This window comes from Protopterus annectens, chromosome 11.part0 (assembly GCF_019279795.1).
Source record: "Protopterus annectens isolate FY-2018-M chromosome 11.part0, PAN1.0, whole genome shotgun sequence".
NCBI lineage: Eukaryota > Metazoa > Chordata > Ceratodontiformes > Protopteridae > Protopterus > Protopterus annectens.
In genome coordinates, this window is record NC_056745.1 from 1,484,431,463 (window position 1) to 1,484,453,903 (window position 22,441).

The following is a 22,441-nucleotide window of genomic DNA, read 5'->3' on the forward strand; positions in this document are numbered from 1 at the left end:
TGAACTCTGGAATTTTTTGGTGAACCCCAAACTCCCTAACAGGGACATTGCAAACTTAAGATCCTGAAACAGAGCATCAGGGGAAGAAGCTTGAATGAGTAGATTGTCCAAGTAAGGCAGATTTAAACTCCTCTCATCCTGCAAAAAAGCAATGACAGGAGTGAGGCATTTGGTGAATACCATTGGGGCAGTACAGAGGCCAAAGAGAACTACAAATGCAAGGAAGAAACAGAAAATGTAAAACTTTCCTGAAAAGGGGGTGGATGGGGGTATGGAGATAAGCATCCTTAAGATCCATAGACACCATAAAGGTCTGGGGTAAAAGAAGGGGAAATAAAGTCTGAACAGATAACATTCAAAAGGAAGGAATCTTGAGAAAGGTATTGAGCTGGAAAAAGTCCAGGCTTAGTCTTCAAGAGTCCTCATTTCGGGGAACCAAAAACATTCTGGAATAAAAAAAAAAAAACTACCTGGGCAGGAGGCACAGCTGAATGGTGCCCTGTACCAAAACAGAATGGAGCTCCTCTGGGAAATGAAGAAGTTGTTCCTGAGGAGCTTGAGGAATGCCTGAAAAGGGAGGAAGGAATTTCCATACCATAAAATATCCCCAATGGATTAACGGATAAAAGCCAAGACTCTGTTGTGATCCTTAACCAATTTGGAAGAGACAAGGAAAAATGGAGGGAACCAAGCTTGTCCTGAAAAGTAGGTTTCTGGAGGTACGAGTCTGAGTAGACTTAGCAGGAGGCAGAAGTAGAACCCTGTTTCACCCTTAGGCAGTGGGTGAGACTGCCTACGAACACAAGCAGAGTTGGGGGAATAATTCTTCTGAAACTTGGGAACAGGAGAAACAAAAATATGTTTCAGCTCCTGCAAGGGTTTACCCTTATCCTGAAGAGACTTGAAAAGTTCAGCGGCAGCAGCACCAAAAAGATGCAAACCTTTTTCCCCATCTCTCCACAGCCCTACTATTCATTTTTGTTTTAAACTAGAAACAATTTTATTAAATTACCACTTATGACACAGACTATCATACATTTATATAAATGAAAACAAACCACACTGGCATAATCCCAGTTGCAAGTACTTTTATCTGAACGGAGCAACATCTTGAAGGGCTTGTCAGAAGAGACAGACGCTACACAAAAGGGTCAGCAGAAGGGCATTTATAAAGAAATTTGCACTCCTCAGGCACTCTGTAAAATGTATCAGGTTGCTTGGATATAGGGAGCTGAGGACCAGGAGCAACAGAAGCTGCAGAAAAGTATCAAGAAGGGCAGCCAGAACAGGAGGAACAACTAAAGGTTTAGAAGACTTCATCTTGAGATGCTCATCATTTTCTGAATCTCAGACACTTGAAAACAATCAAAGAACAGCTCCTTCAGAGGGGAAACTGGACTAAGAGTGCTCTTGCTCTGAACCATAATCCAAGGGGGAAGGAATCTGAGAAGAGTAAGCCAGGGACTATTCCTCTGAATCCAGATCCTCATCTGAAGAATCCAGGTCCCTGGGTCAAAGACACCCCCTGAGGAGGCTTTAAAGCCATCAAAGCACTGAATAACCCCCTGAGCAAAATCCTGCCATTCATGTTGGGGATCCTTAACTACAGGGGAAATATGCTTGATTTGATCCTTAACTACATGGGAAATATGCTTGATTTGATCCTTAACTACATGGGAAATATGCTTGATTTGATCCTTAACTACAGGGGAAATATGCTTGATTTGATCCTTAACTACAGGGGAAATATGCTTGATTTGATCCTTAACTACAGGGGAAATGTGCTTGATTTGATCCTTAACTACAGGGGAAACATGCTTGATTTGATCCTTAACTACAGGGGAAACATGCTTGATTTGATCCTTAACTACAGGGGAAACATGCTTGATTTGATCCTTAACTACAGGGGAAATATGCTTGATTTGATCCTTAACTACATGGGAAATATGCTTGATTTGATCCTTAACCTACAGGGGAAATATGCTTGATTTGATCCTTAACTACATGGGAAATATGCTTGATTTGATCCTTAACTACAGGGGAAATATGCTTGATTTGATCCTTAACTACAGGGGAAATATGCTTGATTTGATCCTTAACTACAGGGGAAATATGCTTGATTTGATCCTTAACTACATGGGAAATATGCTTGATTTGATCCTTAACTACAGGGAAATATGCTTGATTTGATCCTTAACTACATGGGAAATATGCTTGATTTGATCCTTAACTACAGGGGAAATATGCTTGATTTGATCCTTAACTACATGGGAAATATGCTTGATTTGATCCTTAACTACATGGGAAATATGCTTGATTTGATCCTTAACTACAGGGGAAATATGCTTGATTTGATCCTTAACTACATGGGAAACATGCTTGATTTGATCCTTAACTACAGGGGAAATATGCTTGATTTGATCCTTAACTACAGGGGAAAAATGCTTGATTTTCTGTTTATTTTGCTGCGGGACACCTGCACAAAACACCCTTGGTGGGTCAGACCCCTTGTGACACTCAATGAGCCTATTAGGAATCTTCTCTCAAACTAAAATCTGCAGAAACCCTCTTGACCCCCTCAGATATAATTAGCCGTGGTTCCCCCTCAGTGTCAGGAGCAGATGTTTCTAGTCTCCAATGATGTGTGAGAAGTCAGACACATGCTGGTCTCTGACTGGGTCGCTGTAGAGGACAATCCTCAAGGTTTTCACTAGCCTAGAGAGAGATGTCCAGGAAAGTCGTACCATACCCAAGTTTTTTACCTTTTTGGCAGATGGCTGACCCTCAGGGTGGGAAGATTCCACCATAGCAACCTGAGCCAACAGCTTAATACACTGGTTTTCGAGGTAAATAAATAAAGAGGAGAGATGACTACATACAGTCTTAGGGACAAAAGTCTTGCAGATATTACATTGCATATCATCATTAGAAATGCCCAGACAGAGCAGCCACTGTTTGTAATACTGGTTGTAATGGTCTTTATGGGGAATTTGCCTCTCATACTAACAGTTTCCCTTTCTGGATAACATAAAACCAACAGCATTAAAGTAAAAAAAAGACAAAAAATCCCTTAATAGCTTCACAGGTTCATAAAAAGTTACTAGACTAATGGCCTTAGAGCCCTTTCAAGCCTAGCCATATTTATCCCAAGTTGCCCCAACTGTCCATGGTTAGCTGAGTGAAGTTCGCAGTGGTAAGGGTCTATGGCAGTTACTACCAGTTTCCTCCATCTAGGAGGGACATGGGTGCCACCCCAGGAGTAAATTTTGAAGTCACCCATCCACTGATTTTGGAGGCATTTGAAGAGGGTCATGGAGGTGCTCTGTTTAATGTGAATTGGAGGCTTGTTCCAGAGAAGTGGCAGTCTCTGCGAGATGTATCTATCTCTCCAGCATGACCTGTTCATGTCAGAGGCTAGGTTAACATCCCTGAAATGAATGACCCTCGTGCAGTTTGATTTACAAATGTGTATCATTTCCATCATGGCCAGATCAGAGACAGCCTTGTAAGCCAGGTACAGGTCACCCCTTTGTAACCTGTGGGAGACAAAATACAGTGGCACGGCTTTCAGTCTTTCCATGTTAAGACTTGTTTTGTGTAACCTGTAATTTCTTGGTAAGAAACTTCTGTGCTTTTTTTCCAGTTGTTGGAGGTGCCTGGTGAGGTACATGTTAAAGGGAGCATTATACTCAATTACTGGTCTGATAAGGGCCAAGTATAATGGAATTACAGCTTCCTTAGACTTATAAGTGATGCCTTTACTTATAAGATATGCCGCATAGAAGGATTTCGTTACTGCTGAGGATACGTGATGGTCAAAGTTCAGGTTGCTATCAACTTGAGTACTCATATCACGTACGACTGGGTCTACACTTGGGTGGTTCATAGGCTGGTACTAGGCTATCGGCCCTAGGGCCTATACAAGCCTAGCCATAACAATTCCCTGGCTATTTCTTCCCGCAGTATTTACTTCCCTGTACTCCTGTCTAGCAGTGCGACTGATGTGATTCCTGGGGTGAATTTCCTATCTCCCATCCAATCATCAAGGTTCCTTTTGAAAAGGGCCAAAGAGGCTCTCTGCTTGACATGTGTGGGCAGTATATCCAAGAGTCAGGGGAGTCTCTGGGTCAGGAACCTATCCCTCCAGCATGTTTTGTTCATTGAGATGACAAGGTTTCGATCCCTGGAGCATGTCTCTCTGAGGGATTGGGATTTCTTTAAGTGTAACATGTCCAACAGCTCTGGGTTTGACATGGCCTTGTATGTTAAGCAGAGATCGCCTCTGAGTAGACGATATGCGAAAGTATAGGTGGAGGTTTTTAGATGGCCAGCATAGGGCATCTGCTTTAGGCCTGTGATTCTTTTAGTGAGGTATTTCTGCGGCCTTTCCAGTTGTTGCAGATGTCTTGAGAGGTACATACCAAACGGGGCATCGTATTCTATAATGGCTCTAATGAGGGATGAGTACAGTGGGACAATGACTTCCTTTTTTCTGGATGAAAAGCCCTTAGTGATGAGGTGTATCACATAGGATTTCCTGACTGTTGTGGCGATGTGGTTATCGAAGGTGAGACCACTGTCCACCTGAGTCCCTAAGTCTCTTATCACACTTTCGGTGTTTAGTGTACTGCCACCTATGTGGTAATTCATGGGTACATGTTTTTTCCCAAAGGGGATAACTATACATTTCTTGGCATTGAGCTTGAGCCCATGGCTCTGGGACCAAGCATCTGTTTCTGTAAGGCCCTTTTGTAGAATATCCACATCACTTGGGATTCAATAATGGCTCCCAGTTTGCAGTCATCTGCGAACTTTGTTAGCCATAGTCCCTTAGTGTTGGCCTGTATTTCAGAGAAGGAGATGCCTAACAAGAGCGGTCCCAGGACTGAACCCTGAGGAACTCCGTTTGTCTGGAGCTGGATTTGGAGTCGGCTACATTTACAGTGTGGGTTCTGTCAGTAAACCAGTTGGCAACCCATCAAGTGATATAGGGATTAATGCTACTGCCTATATTGTAATTAGCAGGGATGTCAGCTTTCCCAAAGGGAATAATAATGCATTTAGCTTTAATCTGTGGCTTTGGCACCAACCATTTGTCGGCATTAACCCTGTCTGCAGTATATTAACATCATTGGGGACTCAATGGTTGCTCCCAATTTGCAATCAGCAAACTTGGCCACAGGCTATCCAAGTTTGCCTGGACTTTTGAGAAATAAATTCTGAAAAAAAATGGGCCCAGTACAGAACCCTGTGGTATGTCACTGGTGACTGGTCTTTTGCTAGAGGTGAAGTCACCCACTTTGACAGTTTGTATCCTGTAAGTGAGTCAGTTGGTTGCCCATCTGGTAATGCAGGTGTTAATTCCCAATTAGGAGAGTTTCTCATTAATACCAGAGTAGGGGAATTGTGTCAAATGCCTTGGCTAATTCAAGGCAGGTGGTACGCACCGTCTTTCCCTCATCCAGGGCCCTTGGTGATATTCTCGAAGAAGTCAACCAAGTTTATCAGGCATGACCTATTAAAAAATAGGAACTGGGTTGGGTTCAGAGTTTGGAGATTACCTATGCCCTTGTTAATAAGGTCTATCACTCTTTAATTTCTCTATGTCTTTTGGGTTTCTAATACCATGATGGGAATGGACCCCATTCCTAAGTCAATGTATGACTAAAGTTCATAAAATGAGGATTGTTTCAATCTTTTATGTTGGCCATAAGTGCCCGTCACAACACCAGCAATGTGCCCAGTAAAGACTCCTGCAATTTATATGGAGTTACATGTATTGGTAACATATCCAAGTACGACTGCAAATTCTATTTTTATAAGACCCATTGCTCCTACTACTATTGGAACTGTCTGGGTATCCTCCTTCCAACACTGTCCTCATTTCTGCCTGAAAATCCTGGTATTTTATGACTTTGTGTCTCTCTGTAAGACACTGCAGTCACTAGGTATAGCAGATTCAATAATCAATGCTACTTTTGTCTTTTCATGGACTATTATATCTGGTTTTCTTGCATCTATTTTTATGAACTGCTGGTAATGAATGATTCAGTGGGATATAAACTTGATCTTTTTCTGTAATGCTTTGTTGATCATGTTTCTAGTGTTTTTCAGCCACTTCAACACCACAATGTCTGCACAATTCTCAGTGCAATAGTCTTGCTGCATTATTATGCCTTTCAGTGTACAGTCTTTCTGCCATTAGTATGTCACACCCAGCAACAAGGTGCTCGACTGTTTCTGATTCTGTTTTACAAAACCTACATTTGTCGGTTTCTCCCACATGTTCAATGGACTTTGTAAACCAATCTGTATGTAGTCCACTATCTTGGGCCGCCAATATTAACCTTTCATCTTTTGGTTTACATTCACCTCTCCTTAACCATTCCTGTGTTCAGTCCTGATCAGTATGAAGTTTCTCTGACTCTTCTACACTTGCAATTATATTTATGCATTTTCCACATGTTCTGCCTTCTCACTTCTCATCTGATCCGTCACCTTACATTCTTTCTTTAGCTTTTTGACACATTTAGTTGCCGTTTGATTTTTATCTACTTCTGGTTTGATTTCCGTTCCCACTTAACACTGATATGCTTCTGCTAAACTAAGCAGGGAAGTCATCTTAGACTTATTCTCCTCACGTTTCAAAAATTTCACTATGTTTGGGTTTTGTGAGGTCAGCAGATGTGTGTGCAGTCCCACAGATCTTACAGAAGAACCTAGCAATAATGCTGATCCATACCTTTGGGAGATTATAGACTCAGCTTTATAACAGCAGAAGCAGATCTCAATGGCTCCAGGCTGCACAACAGCATCCTTAGGGGCACATACCATGGGAAAAATGACCCAAATCTCTTCATCTTTCCAGAGCAGATAATAGGTTCATAGGTAGGTACTAGGCTATCGGCCCAAGGGCCTAAGTGAGCCTAGCCAACAATGCTCCCTGGCTTATGCCACCCAAGAAAGTTATTTTCCTGCGGCCCAGTCGAGCAGAGCCACAGAAGTGATCCCCAGTGTGTATTTCCTATTTCCCATCCACTCATCAAGATTTTTCTTGAAGAGTGCTAATGAGGAACTTTGCTTGACATAGATGGGTAGCTTGTTCCACAGTATGGGAAGTCTCTGGGACATGAATCTATCCCTCCAGCATGTCCTGTTTATTGTGGTGACAAGGTTTAGGTCCCTACAGCGTGTAGCTTGGAGGGACTGAGACTTCTTTAAGTGTAGCATGTCTAACAGCTCTAGGTTTGACATAGCTTTATATGATAGGCAGCGATCACCTCGGAGTAGGAGATATGCTATGGAGTAAAGCTGGAGTTTTTTGAGACCATCAGTGTAGGGCATCTGAGGCCAGCAATCCTCTTTATGAGGTACTTCTGTGGCCTTTCCAGCTGTGGAAGATGTCTTGTGAGGTACATTCCAAAAGGGGCATTGTACTAATGGGTCTAATGAGTGCTGAGTAGAGGAGAACACTGACTTCTTTTTTCCTGGATGAGAACCCTTTTGTGATGAGGTGTGCCACCTAGAAGGACTTCCTGACTAATGTGGCGACGTGATCATCAAAGGGGAGACTAGTGTCCACCTGGGTCCCAAGGTCTCTTAGCACTGATCATGTGGCTTGGATCATGTGGCCCAGGCAGGTATGACCCTAGCCCAGAGTAGCACCCTGCCTTCACCCAGAATGATCACAATATAAGGACAAAATGACTGACTTCAACAATTGGCTAAGCTTCTTGTGTCATTCAAAGGGGATCCAGTATCTGTCTGCCTGGGACGACATGATCGACAGACCACAATGTTTGCCAGAGATGGTCTGCACCTGTCACCCCTGGGATTCAGGTTACTGGCTAAGGCTCTTGCCACCCCTATAGTACCTGTTTTAGGCAAAGTTCAAAGGACAAAACCACCACCGTAACAGGTACAAGCACGCAAAATCTGAAGGTGATGCTACTCAATGCTAGAAGTCTAAACCTCAAAATGCACTCTCTCGAGGCACTCCTAAAAATGGAGAACATCGATATCTGTGCAGTAACTGAGACCTGATTCAAGGCTCCAGAGAGCACCCCTGCAATACCAGGCTACAACTCTTACCACACTTTAAGGCCACCAAACCAGGACCGAAACACTAAAGGTGGAGGACTGTCAATATTCACCAAGGATATTCACACCACCAGGCTAGTTGCCCAACACAATGCATCTGAAATTCTCCAGGTGCAACTAACACTAGGTAAGACTGCAATCCAAATTGTAGCTTGCTACAGATCCCCCACCATACCCCAAGATTCTCACTACACCTTTCTAAACATACTGGAAAATATTAAGATAGAAACAAACACCCTAATACTGGGTGATTTTAACTACCCTGCCATTAACTGGGAAAACTACTCATGGACCAACACCTTTGCCAAATGGTTCTTGGAATTCATAAATTCCAACACCCTGGATCAACTAATCCGTACTCCCACCAGGGGCTCCAATATCCTAGACCTGGTCATTACCAACATGGGAAATCGATGCTCCACACCTATGGTCACCCCCTCGTTAGTCAGGTCTGACCATAAGCTAATCACCCTTAACATCCACATCCCACCCCCTCCCCCCAGTAAGGAAACCTCCATAAAAAACTTCTCCAAAGCCAACTTCATGCTACTCAAGTCAGAAGTGACAAACTTCATGACACCCATGCAGACGGGAACTGAAAGTTCAACTGCTGAATCCTACACTAAGGCACTGTACGAGCACATCCACCCATGCATGAATCATGCCATCCCAAATAGAACCAAGATGTTCTCATCCAAAAAAGGAAGCCAATCTGGTGGTCCCCTGCCATAAACAAACTTTACAACAAAAGGAAAAAAACTGTTGCAGAAAAGAGGAAAATCCCAGGATGTAAAAAACTCCCTTACCAGCTTCAGTAAGAAACTGAGATCCCTCAAAATCCTCCAAAGCTAGTTACAAAAATAAAATTGCCAAAGATTCCAAAGACAACCACAAAGCATTCTATAACTATGTCAAGAATCTAAATGGCAATGCTCAGATTTGCTCTGAGCTAAAACACAATGGCATTAAATATACTGATCCCAAGGATATTGCCAATATCCTGGCAGATCGATTCAGTGCCAACTTCACCCCCCTCAAACCCCCTAAATGGCCCATCTAAATACTGGAAGATTGCCAAATTCTGGTAGTAACGGCCACACAGGTAGAAACTGCACTCTCCAAAGCTAAGAATACAGCATCCATGGGACCAGATGACATCCCAGGCTGTGTACTACATGAACTACAATATGAACTGGCACCTCAACTAAGTGTCATGTTTAATCATAGCCTCACCTCAGGTTTCATGCCCACTGAGTGGCGCAAAGCACCAGTTATCCCACTCCACAAGGGGGGATCCACCTTGGATCCTGGAAACTACCGCCCCATCAGTCTGACAAGCCTTATCTGCAAGGCCATGGAGCGTATTATCATGGAACTTATAAACAAAGACATTGGCAACCTTCAAACACTGGACCCCACCCAGTTTGGGTTCGTGAAGGGCCGATCTTGTCTCCTGAACCTGACTTGACTTCTTCGAATCAGACTAAAGAGCCATGGACAAGGGTAAGGTGGTCCACACAGCCTATCTAGACCTTGCCAAGGCCTTTGATACCATCCCCCACTCTGGAATCATAGATAAACTTAGTAAGCTGGGCATTAATCCCTACGTCACCCAATGGGTTGCTAACTAGCTTACTGATAGAACCCACACTGTAAAAGTAGCCGGCTCCAAATCCAGCTCCAGACAAGTGGAGTACCTCAGGGTTCAGTCCTGGGACCACTCCTGTTTGGCATCTACTTCTCTGAAGTACAGGCCAACAATAAGGGACTCTTGCTAACAAAGTTCACAGGTGACTGCAAACTGGGAGCCATTATTGAATCCCCAAATTATGTGGATACTCTACAAAAGGGGCTTATAGAAACAGATGCTTGGTGCCAGAGCCATGGGCTCAAGCTCAATGCCAAGAAATGTATAGTTATCCCCTTTGGGAAAAAACATGTATCTGTGAATTACCATATAGGTGTCATGTTTAATCATAGCCTAAACACCGAAAGTGTGATAAGAGACTTAGGGACACAGGTGGACAGTGGTCTCACCTTCGATAACCACATCGCCACAACAGTCAGGAAATCCTTCTATGTGGCACACCTCATCACTAAGGGCTTTTCATCCAGAAAAAAGGAGGTCATTGTCCCACTGTACTCATCCCTCATTAGACCCATTATAGAATACAACGCCCCATTTGGTATGCACCTCTAAAGACATCTGCAACAACTGGAATGGCCGCAGAAATACCTCACTAAAAGAATCACAGGCCTAAAGCAGATTCCCTACGCTGACCGCCTTAAAAAACTCCAGCTATACTCTTTCGCATATCGTCTACTCAGAGGCGATCTCTGCTTAACATACAAGGCCATGTCAAACCCAGAGCTGTTGGACATGCTACACTTAAAGAAATCCCAATCCCTCAGAGCCACATGCTCCAGGGATTTAAACCTTGTCATCACAATAAACAAAACATGCTGGAGGGATAGGTTCCTGACCCAGAGACTCCCCAGTCTCTGGAATAGATTGCCCATACATGTCAAGCAGAGTGCCTCTTTGGCCCTCTTCAAAAGGAACCTTGACGACTGGATGGGAGAAAGGAAATTCACCCCGGGGATCACGTCAGTCGCCCTGTTAGACAGGGGTCCAGGGATGTAAATAGTGTGGGAAGAAATAGCCAGGAAATTGTTATGGCTAGGCTTGTATAGGCCCTAGGGCTGATAGCCTAGTACCAACCTATGAACATATCTACCAGGATGTTGGCAATATCAGTTGGTTCTGTAATATTCATGCCATTGTGCTGTAATCTAGGTGTTTCCATTGATATTCTTGACATAGCTATAGTATGCTTTGTGGTTGTCCCTAGACTCAGTGGCAATTTTATTTTCGTAGCTAGCTTTGGAGGATCTTATAAGGGATCTCAGCTTCTTAGTGAGGCTTACCAGGGAGCTCCTCCACTCATGGGATTTTACTCTCTTTTGCAACAGTTTCTTCCTTCTGTTGTAGAGTTTGTTTATGGCAGGGGACCACCAGATTGGCTTCCATTTTTGGAGGATAGCGTCTTGGTTCTGTTTGGGATAGCACGATCCATGCACTCGTGTAAGTGCTTATAGAGTGCATTTGTGTAGGATTCAGCAGTCATAACTGTACTGTCCATCTGCATGGGTGTCATGAAGTTCACCACTTCTGTCTTAAGAAGCATGAAGCTGGCTTTGGAGAAATTTTTTACCAAGGTTTCCTTAATGGGGGGTGGGGGTGGGGGTGGGATGTGGATATCTAGGCTGATTAGCTTATGGTCAGATCTGACCAACGAGGAGTTGCCTTCAGGTGTGGAACACCGGCCACTCAAGTTGGTAATGACTAGGTCTAGGATATTGTTGCCCCTGGTGGGGGTGTGGATAAGTTGATCCAGGGCATTGGAATTTATAAATTCCAGAAAGCGTTGAGTGAAGAAGTTGGTACAGGAGTAGTTCTCCCAGTTAATGGTGGGGTAGTTGAAATCGCCTATTATTAGGGTGTTTGGTTGAACCCTAATATTTTGCAGTACATCACAAAAAGAGGAGTGGGAATCCTGGGGCATGGTGGGGGATCTGTAGCAAGCTACAATATGGATTGCAGTTTTTCTCAGAGTTAGTTGCACTTGGATAACCTCGGATGCATTACACTGAGCAACTAGCCTGGAGGTGTGGATATCCTTAATGAATATGGACATACCTCCACCTTTGGTATTCCGGTACAGGTTAGGTGGCCAAAAAGTGTGGTGTGAGTTATAGACTGGTAATGCAGGGGTGCTCTCTGGAGCCTTGAACCAGGTCTCAGTCACTGCACAAATATCGATGTTCTCCATTTTAAGGAGTGCCTTGAGGCTCAATTGTTTCCGAGGTAAATACAGAGGTTCAAAATGCCAATTATTGTACTCATATTAATACTACGAAATTCATGTCAGCCAAATAAGGGGCACACAAAGCTATGCCCAAACAGAGGACACATTATTTCCTTATCAGTTGATCTATGACAAGACTATCCTTAATGGGATTTATGAATAAGTTCATTATTTCCACCAACTAGAATTTTCTAAAAATTTCTTCTAAAAGTTCCCACAGTCCCGGGTAGGCACATTTCTGTAACTATGTATGCTGTGAAGTAATACACTGGCAAAACAAGTGCCCACCAATTCACCTTCTAACCAGTAGCAAGGACCTTCCTGTAAATCACACAGAAGAAAATTTGAATATTTGGCACTTCCACTGCAAATGTGCAAAACATTAGGGAGAGAAGGAACACGGTCAGTATCGTGGTGAAAGTAGTGCATAGTTTGCAATATGGACTACTTTATGTCACTGGGGAATTTTTCTTCTTGTATCAGATGTTAAATATCTTTTGTGAATGATTTTAGGACTAATGTTCTATGATAAACATGAAGTTGCATATGAGGTACGTCACAGCAAGCATCAGTACAGGCATGCAGACATCTCTAAAGGCAGGATCTTACAGAAGAAAGTGCTTAACCCTGACTGATTGAGAAACTATACCCAAACAAGGACCTCATCAATGAGGGTATTCAATGTTAGATCCATTTCTTTTGAGTTAAGAGAGTCAGTTTTTACCCATTCGCTGTTTTTTTTTTTTTCAGGTTATTCTACCTCAGGAAAATTCTTGATGAACTGCCAAGCAGGGATTTGAAAAAAATAAGTTATGTCCTCACCATAACGTTCTATGTTTGTAGTCCATCTCGCCCTTCATTCTTACATACGGGATCGGAGCCAGTCCTCGGCTCCGACTCGGCCTATTTACAAGCTGGAAGTCTTCTGGTTGGCTTGTGGCTAGGTAGGTATCCAATGGTGCACCAGTACAATCCCCAGATCTTGTTTGGTGCTAACTAGGAGAAATAATAATAAACATACAGAAAGAAGTAAATACTAAAAGGTCTCCAGAGAATAATGATGGAATATTGTTCTGTCTCCAGGTACTTCCAGGATGAGGGTAGGAGGGTGGGTTCGTAAGAATGAAGGGAGAGATGGACTACAAACATGGAAGGTTATGGTGAGTACATAACTTCTTTATGTTCTGTAGTCCCATCTCGTCTTCATTCTTACATATGGGACAGTGTCCCTAGCACCTTCTTCTTGGGTGGGTCAAGGAAAAATACTCCTGAGTACCATGGAACCAAAGGATGCTCTACCCCTGGAAGTTAAATCCAATTTGTAATGAGTAATAAAAGTGTGAGGGGTAACCCAAGTTGCTGCTGCACAAATATTATCAAGTGGGACCCTGACTTGAAAGACTGCAGAGGTAGACTCGTAGACCACCTTCAGAGGTGTAAATGTAAGCTATACAGCTAGAAATCCAATTTAAGAATGTCATTTTAGAAAATGGTAAACCTGATCTGGATTTGGAGAAGGAAATAAATAACTGATCTGATTTCCTGAATTCCTTAGTCCGGTGCAAATAAAAACGTAATTGTCTATGGACATTCAACTGATGAAACCTGTATTCTGCTGCATTGGAATGATTTGGGAAGCACACCGAAGTTCTATGGATTGATACAAAGTGGCATGGGAACAGACCTTGGTGACAAAGGAAGGATTAGTACGAAGAGATACTCTGTCTTTGTGAAAAATCAGGTAGGGGGGGGTTTTACAGACAATGCTTGTAGCTCTGACACCAGTCTGGCCCGATGTGATAGCCACCAAACAAAGTCTTCCAAGACAGGAATTTCAAAGGGGATGAATGAGAAGGCTCAAAGGGCGGAGTCGTCAATTTGGATAATACAAATTTTAAATGCACTTAATTTAGAGAAGTACTACTTGGGAAGTAGGAATAGATGGATATGTGGGGCAGAGTTTTACAATTGTGAAACGAAAGGAATAATATATTTAGCAATCTGTAAACTATGTGGTTCTTTTTATGTGGGTAAATCAGAGAGGAAACTCAAAAAGAGAATATATGAACATATTTATGAAATACAAACAAGGAAAGGAACCAATGCCTTATTCAAACATAGCGAGCAATGTAAAGATGCCACTTATGTTTTTATGGTATTAGAGCAAGTGAAAAGTAATATTAGGGGGGGGCCTTGGGAAGATTTGATTGAGTTCAAAGAGTTATGGTGGCAAGTAACTCTCCAAGCTGACCAACCACCAGGTTTAAATGAATTTATTTCTATTAAACCTTTGTTAAAATTAAGCGCAGCTAAGCTCTAAGAGCTCTATAATTACTTTCACAAAATGACCACTAGAGGGTATCAGTTCATAAGGTTTAGCCACAAAACTAGTTATATACACAATCCAATATTAAATTGATTGATTTGTGAAGCTTTTCAGTTTTTAATGTTTTTAATCTAGAGAAAGTTATAAAATTATTTATTGGAATAAGGAATAATTTTATATACTGATGAACAGTTCTTTTTCTTTTTATGTGAATGTGTTGAGAAATAGTGTTTCATGTTCATTTCTCTTTTAAAATTGATTGGTATAATGAGCACTTAATTGATGTTATTATAAATATAGCTTGTTAGTTGGAATGATTTATCTGATGAAGTCTACGTAATATGACGAAAATGCTGAGTGGAACTTTTAAGGCGTTAATGTTATTTTGCTGCTGTGCCTTGTGATTTTATCTGTTGGACATTAAATTCGGTATTGGAACTATATCAGACTTCTTATTTGCACTTTGGATTTTTGTTTTTAATGAGTAATAAAGGTATGAGGATTTGCCCATGTTGCTGCAGCACAGATATTATCCAAAGGCAGCCTGGCTTGAAAGGCTGCTGAAGTAGCTACTGCTCTAGTGGAATGAGCTTTAACAGGGGTAGAGTGTTTTTTTCTTAGAACTATAAATGTAGGAAATACTTTGTGAAAGCCATTTCGATAAGGTGATTTTTGACACTGGTAGACCTTTCCTAACATCTGAATAAGAGACAACTAGCTGATGGGATTGCCTGAATTCTGCAGTTCTGTGTAGGTAGAAATGCAACTGTCTATGAACGTCCAGTAGACGTAATGAGTGCTATCCTTTATTCTGAAAATTTGGAAAGAATACCAGTAACTCAACAGATTCAATGAAGTTGCTTTCAGATACAACTTTTGGCAAAAATGAGAGGTTGCTGTGCAGAGAGACTGTTCTTATGAAATACTAGATAAGTTGGCTTGGCAGATAAAGCTTGTAATTCTGAAACTCTCCTACCTGAGTAATGGCCACTAAGAAGAGAGTCTTCCAAGAAAGATATTTTAAGTCACAGGTAGCAGACGGCTCGAAAGGATATGAGATAATGTTTGATAGTACAAAATTCAGATACCATGGTGGGGAAGGGTTTTTGTATGGGGGTCTTATCATCACAGTTCCTTTTAAGAATGTTTTACAAAGTCTGTTTGACATGATACCATGACCATTTTCTCCTATGTGAAAATTTGAAATTGCTGCCAACTGAACAGTAGCACCCTCATTGAAAATTTTTACTAAAAATTCTAGAATACAATGAATGGGTGCAGTAAAGGGATCTACTATTTGATTATTGTTGGCCCATGAAACAAACCTCTTCCATTTACCGTTGTACAGTTTACGAGCAGATGACTTGGTCGAGCAAATGACTTTTGGGAAGATAAAATGCGTCTGACTGGAGAGGAAAGGGAAGGAGACCTGGCAAATCAGGGGAAATGGAGCAGCCAAGTTGTTAGTTTAAGATTGTTCAGACTGGAAAGAACCATCTCTGATGGGTGAGTCAGAACATCTGGCACAGGATCCAGAATCCATGGTTCGCCCCGAACATGAGGCTGGAGGAAGGGGAACCAAATCTGTAAGGCCAACAGGGGGAAATTAGTACTACTGTCATCTTCAACAGACTTGCTTACTGCAGAAATTTGGGAATTACAGGAATTGTCAAGAAAGCATACCGAAATCCCGGGGCCAATCGTGAACTAATGCATCCCTTGGTGACTCCCTTGTGGGGCGATCAGGGCAAAGTAGTTGCTGCATTTGGTATTGGTTGATGAAGCAAAAGGTCACAGCAAGGCTGGCCCCGTTTTCAGATCTCTTCCACCACACTTCGATTGAGGGACCACTTGTGAGGCCATAATATGGCTCTGCTCAATTTGTCTGCAATAACGTTGGATTTCCCAGGAATGTGCATCGCTATCAGAAAGTGGTTGGAAGCTGTTGTGCATTGCTACCAGAAAGCGGTTGGAAGCTGTTGTGCATGGCCAGACCCTCACAGTTTCTCGACAAAGGGGATAAGACCTAGTTCCCCTCTCCTTGTTTATGATCACAGACATGTTGTCCGATTGGACTGCTATTCCCAGAGAAAGAGAGTCTTGGAATGCTTGCAATGCCAAAAGCACTGCCCTCATCCTCAGATTAATGTGCAAATGAGCCTCTTGTTGATGCCAGATGCCTTGAACTGTCTTCCCCAGATAATGTTTCCACAACCTATCTGAGAATCGTCCATGGTCACCGTGGCTTGGGGTTGAGGGGGAATAAAGTGACGGCCCTGAGCTACCATAGGGGAATGGATCCAACACTATAGATCCTTTTTGCATAAATCTGTTAGCATGATTTTGTGTGTCATTGGAAGATCTAGAATTGACCATTGTGTTGAAAGTAACCATTGAAGGATTCTTATGTGGAGCCGAGCTAGAGAAATTAGAACAATTGAAGCTTCCATTTTTTTCCAGTACTTGGAGAACTAGTTTGGCAGAAGCACATTTCTTCCTGATCAACATTCTTACTTAATGTCGAAGGTCATCTACCCTGTCTTGTGAATGTTTTGCTATCATAGTTTTGTGTCTATTTCTGCTCTTATGCAGACCAAGGACTGACGTGGCTCTAGAGCAGATTTTTCATAATTTATAGTAATCCCTAGGGAGGAACAGAGCTGTAGAGTGTAGTCCCTGATCTGTAGCAGAAGATGCCTGGTCGGGGAGGTTATGAGCCAATTGTCCAGATATGGAAACACCCGGAATCCCTGATGTCTCAGGTGAGCCACCACTACTACCTTGCGATTGGTGATCACTCTGGAGGCTGTAGTGAGACCAAAAAGCAGAGCTCGAAACTGGAAGTGATTGGCTTCTAGCCAGAAGTGCAAATGCCTTCTGGATCGCTTGTCCATTAGTATATGGTAGTACGCATCATGAAGGTTTATAGAGCACATCCAAATGATAACTGAAAATAAAATGGATTAAGAAGGATGTATGTGCAATCTACTAGCAGACACCCAAACTTACAGTACGGTCTCCTTCAATGAAATATCTATTGCATTCAGAATTGTGGCTTGCAGGTGGCTCTATTACAGAACCAATAGCGACGTTTACAGATCAGAAACTGAACATGTTTCACCTGTTCCCACACATTATCATTGATTCATGGGACCTGCTGACCTGTTGAACTACATCACATCAGTGCTGATAGTATCTCTATTTGCCACTTGTGATGTACAAAGCTTATTTTCAGTTATCCCCCACAAATAGGGGTTGGAATGATTTGGCAAAATAGTTCAGAGAGTTTGCAGCCTTTCAGAGCAAGATCAAGTACTTGTGCAGGATTTTATGGGCATTGTGTTAAATAACTTCATGGCCTTTGGTGGTGAATACTACAAACAACTTACAGGAGTAGCAATGGAGGCTGCATGTGCCTCCATTTTTGCAAACACATTCTCCTCAAGTGGAAACTTGACACTCTTTTCAAGGTGCCATTACTTAGTGATTGGCTGGGTTACGTCAGATATTTCTATGACTTGTTATTTCTGTGGAAGGGCACCACCAATGATTTTCTGGCATTAGTGGAGGTGACGGGGTCTAGTACCAATTTTCTGAACTTTACTTGCCATTTGGATGTGCAGCGGATTAACTTTTTGGATACTAATATCCAGAGAACAAGTTACGGTTGTGTAGAAACCAGAGTATATAGGAAGTCTACCTAATGCAATTCATTTTTGTTCTTCACAAGTTGCCAACCTTTCCACCAAAGGAAAGGAATTGTGAAACGTCAATTTATCAGAGTCTCAAAACTGACTTCTAATAATGCACTTGTCTAGATCAATTCTCAGTCCTTAAGAACATGTTTTAGAACGAGGATACCCCATCTGCCTTTTGGACAGTGTTTAGGTTGAGGTACAGGAAGGGAGAACTGAGAGGTATGCAGCTATTATAAAGGGTGGCTTGGTGAATCCTACCACGTTTAACTAGGACATCAATAAATTTGCTGACCAAAAGCATATAATTCTTCAATATTCCCTGGATGTTAAGAATACTGAGCCCATAATTGTAAGAAATGGCATGTTCTTTCCTGTGACAGAGACCTGGCAGCTGGCCAGTAGCCAGCCCATATTCACATACAAAAGGAGGCCCAACATCAAAAACTTAATGGACAAACCCTGTCTTGACCTCATTTCCAGACTTCTGGTGACGCTGAAATCTGGGAGATGCCCTCATTGCTGTTACACTGAGAACAGTTATATGGGTCCCTTACTGGACATTATCATGAAACATGTGAAAGGGGGCATGTTTTACTGCTATTCTGAAAGGGTGGTATACTTCTATACTTCGGGGTTTGCATCCAATGTCACATGTTTTTATGTAGGCAAAAACAAAACAATGCCTTCGACAAAAGAATCTATCAGTATGTTTACAGTATACAGAAAAATGATAGTAAGAGCGAGGCATTCTGTATCCAGGCTAGGTTTTGAAAGATTCAAGTTCTTTTTATTTTGGAACAAGTACAAGGAGCTGCCTACAGGGGGGGCTGGAAGAACAAATTATTGCCCATGAAATGCTGTGGCAACTTGGATTAGATGCCACACATTTGCCAGGGATTAAGGATGGCATTTCTATCACCAGTGAACTTAAAATGAGAGCTTCCAAGTTGTAAATAGTGTAAATACTGTCATTCTTTTTGTAGTCACTGTCTCTTTTACGATTTTCCTGAGTTTTAGTGGTTTCTGTCACCTCAATGGGTGTTTTTGTGAGTGTGTTTATGAATTTCCTTTAAAAGCTGGTTTTGCATCCTGTTTCATGGTTGTGATTATTTTTATCTCCAAGTTTTTATTTTATTATTAAAGTTCCGAGTTTGTTAGGCTGCTAATGTTCAGTTGTTTTGTTTGATATTCATGTTTTCATCAGTACCAGGTTTCCTGCTTATTTTTGAATGTTCACACTTACCAACACACCTCTGCCCTTGTGGGGTGTGTCCTCTGTTTATACACTTACCTACACACCTCTGCATTTGTGGGGTGTGCCCTCTGTTTATACACTTACCTACACACGTCTGCACTTGTGGGGTGTGTCCTCTGTTTATACACTTACCTACACACCTCTGCACTTGTGGGGTGTGTCCTCTGTTTATACACTTACCTACACACCTCTGCACTTGTGGGGTGTGTCCCCTGTTTATACACTTACCTACACACCTCTGCACTTGTGGGGTGTGTCCCCTGTTTATACACTTACCTACACACCTCTGCACTTGTGGGGTGTGTCCCCTGTTTATACACTTACCTACACACCTCTGCACTTGTGGGGTGTGTCCTCTGTTTATACACTTACCTACACACCTCTGCACTTGTGGGGTGTGTTCTCTGTTTATACACTTACCTACACACCTCTGCATTTGTGGGGGGTGTCCTCTGTTTATACACTTACCTACACACCTCTGCACTTGTGGGGTGTGCCCTCTGTTTATACACTTACCTACACACCTCTGCACTTGTGGGGTGTGTCCTCTGTTTATACACTTACCTACACACCTCTGCACTTGTGGGGTGTGTTCTCAGTGTAAACAATTATCTACTCACCCCTGGCCTTGCCAGAAATGTTCTCCGTGTATACACTTACCTACACACCTCTGCCCTTGTGGGGCATGTCCTCTGTTTATAGTTACCTACATACCTCGGACCTTAAGGGGAAGCCTTCTGTTTGCTACTATCATCTGTGAGCTGCCACATCCTTAAGATTCCAGTTGGTGGTCATTAGTAAGATCATTCCATTACTGTCTCTGCTTTGTAACCATTTCCCAAGGAATTCCCCATCACATAAAAGATACATCTGCAGCATCATATCCATGAGAATAGTGAGGGCTTGGTTTTCTGTGTTCTGGCTCTGTGATGTGCTCCTGTAAGATCAGTTCTGTGGCTCTGTTCGACAGTGGCACAGGAAAATAATTTTCTTAGGTGGCGAAAGCCAGAGTACCTTTTGGCTAGGCTTATATAGGCCCTAGGGCCAATAACCTAGTACCTACCTATGAACCTATGAACTGACCTTTGCAGAGCAGCACAGCAAACCAGGTCTTGTACCACATCTGTGTCACCCTTCTCCAGCACCTGTTGCATGACATGGCTTAGGGCACCTACAGATTGCGAAGCCCTCTCCTGTATCTCTGTGCAAAGTACTACCACTACAAGATCTGTCATGCCTGGGGCATGATAGTGAGAAGTATTTTTCCACAGCTCAGGGCTATTTTGCTGAGCAAGACCTATGGTTGTGTCACTGCAGATTTTGTACCTTTTGACTTGGATTCCCAATAGTTTCAGGTTGCAGTGCTCCTCTCCAGGTGGTATATATTCTCTTCCACCACTAGCTTAGCTTTTCCTTTGCAGCTATGTATGATGCCGTATTTGCATCCACTTACTCTAGATGCACATTCCAAACTCCACAGGTTGTCTATTGTGAGCTACTCCACTTCTGGATGGTCAAAGGAACTACGCTACTTACGTGTGTTTTACTACTTTGGTCTGTGACCTGGTGTGTGTTCTGTTGCCAAGATAAGGTGATGTACGTGGTGATGTACTAACTAGGGGGACAGTAGGCAGCTGCAGGCTTTCTGTTTTTATGGCCACACACCAGCCAGTTGTGCACAGCACTTGGATTATGACACCACCCATATCTCATGGTTCTGTCCATGGACGGTACATTCTGCAGAAAACACCACTGGATTTCATGTTTGCACTTTTTATGAGGTGAAATAAAAAAGACCTCTTTATAGCCAAGACCTAAGACACAAAGGCAACCACAGAGCAACAAAAGTAATATAGACAATGTCAGAGTGGCCTCCAATGAAGCAGCTATTAATGACTATAGTAATATTTCTCCCTGAATTAAGACCTATGTATTCTGTAATTAAAAACAACAACATAATTATGCTTTACCATATGCTGCTTATACCAATTACCTTCTCTTCCCTGCTAATAGAGCTGTATCGAGCAATTCTTTCCATTCTGTTAACATACACAGCCGTGTCCTTTTCTATTTCTTGTAACTCTTCCAGGGAGAAGGAAACAGAGATACAAGGTGCAGGAACATCAGACCAACAAATGTAATGCTACAAAAAATATACAAAATTGTTAAAATTTTACAAAATTTGGTTACGTAGATAAGAATGACACATTTCTTTCAGTCATATTATGCAAATGTTTTATGAAGTAATTTAATGAAAAGGGTATAGCTGCCCAGTTTCTACAAGTTTTAGTGAATGACATTGCTGAATCACTATTGTACTACAAGTTTATCGGGGGGTAGAAGCAACTACAAGCTCATCTAATAATTAGGTGCTAGAGAACTTCCTAACCCATGCTGTTTCCAAGTGTAAGAACATTCTCCATTTAAGATGGATGAAGTGGAACTGAAACATACAAGTATCAGCAGTTTAGTAACACAAGACAGATGTTTAACATGGAACACAATAAGGCTGACTAATCAGGTTTACACGTGCAAACACTTTTTAATATGAAATAGTTAAAGCAGACTGACAGTTCAGTGTCCTTATAAACATTAATGACAAAGTGACGTTTGTGTTCTTCAAGTCTTTCTACAGTTTAATGGAGTCAACAAACTTCCTGTATTTTCCATCCGCTTGTTCCGGAATCACAGTTCACATGTTTAAACTATATCTAGTGGGACTGATACATTACAGTTTTTCCACTAATTCACTAAATTTATTTTGTTGCTTGTCTTCTTCCTGATGACTGTGATCTCCCAACACTGGGGTCTTTGGTTTGAATCCAAGGCACTACAGCTGGGGTCTTTGGTTTGAATCCAAGGCACTACCACTGGGGTCTTTGGTTTGAAACCAAGGCACTACCACTGGGGTCTTTGGTTTGAAACCAAGGCACTATCACTGGGGTCTTTGGTTTGAAACCAAGGCACTACCACTGGGGTCTTTGGTTTGAATCCAAGGCACTACCACTGGGGTCTTTGGTTTGAATCCAAGGCACTACTGATTTTTCTACTCAGCTCCTGTTTTTTTTCCAGAAAAAGGTTTCACTGAAAAGGTCTATACCTTTTAGTTATGTACTCACCATAACTTTAGATGTTTGGGATCCATCTCGCCTACATTCTGTACTGATGGGCTCGGAGCCGATCCTCGGCTCCG

General features: G+C 42.2%; 1 protein-coding gene across 1 annotated transcript in view; it reads right to left on the reverse strand.

Annotated features, from left to right (window-relative positions):
* Nucleotides 1–22,441, reverse strand: part of TUBGCP6 (tubulin gamma complex associated protein 6) — a 1,304,734-nt gene that overhangs the window by 890,720 nt on the left and 391,573 nt on the right. The window contains exon 10 of the mRNA XM_044088793.1: nucleotides 21,242–21,391. Coding sequence (XP_043944728.1) covers nucleotides 21,242–21,391 — 150 coding nt within the window. The remainder of the gene's footprint in view (nucleotides 1–21,241; nucleotides 21,392–22,441) is intronic.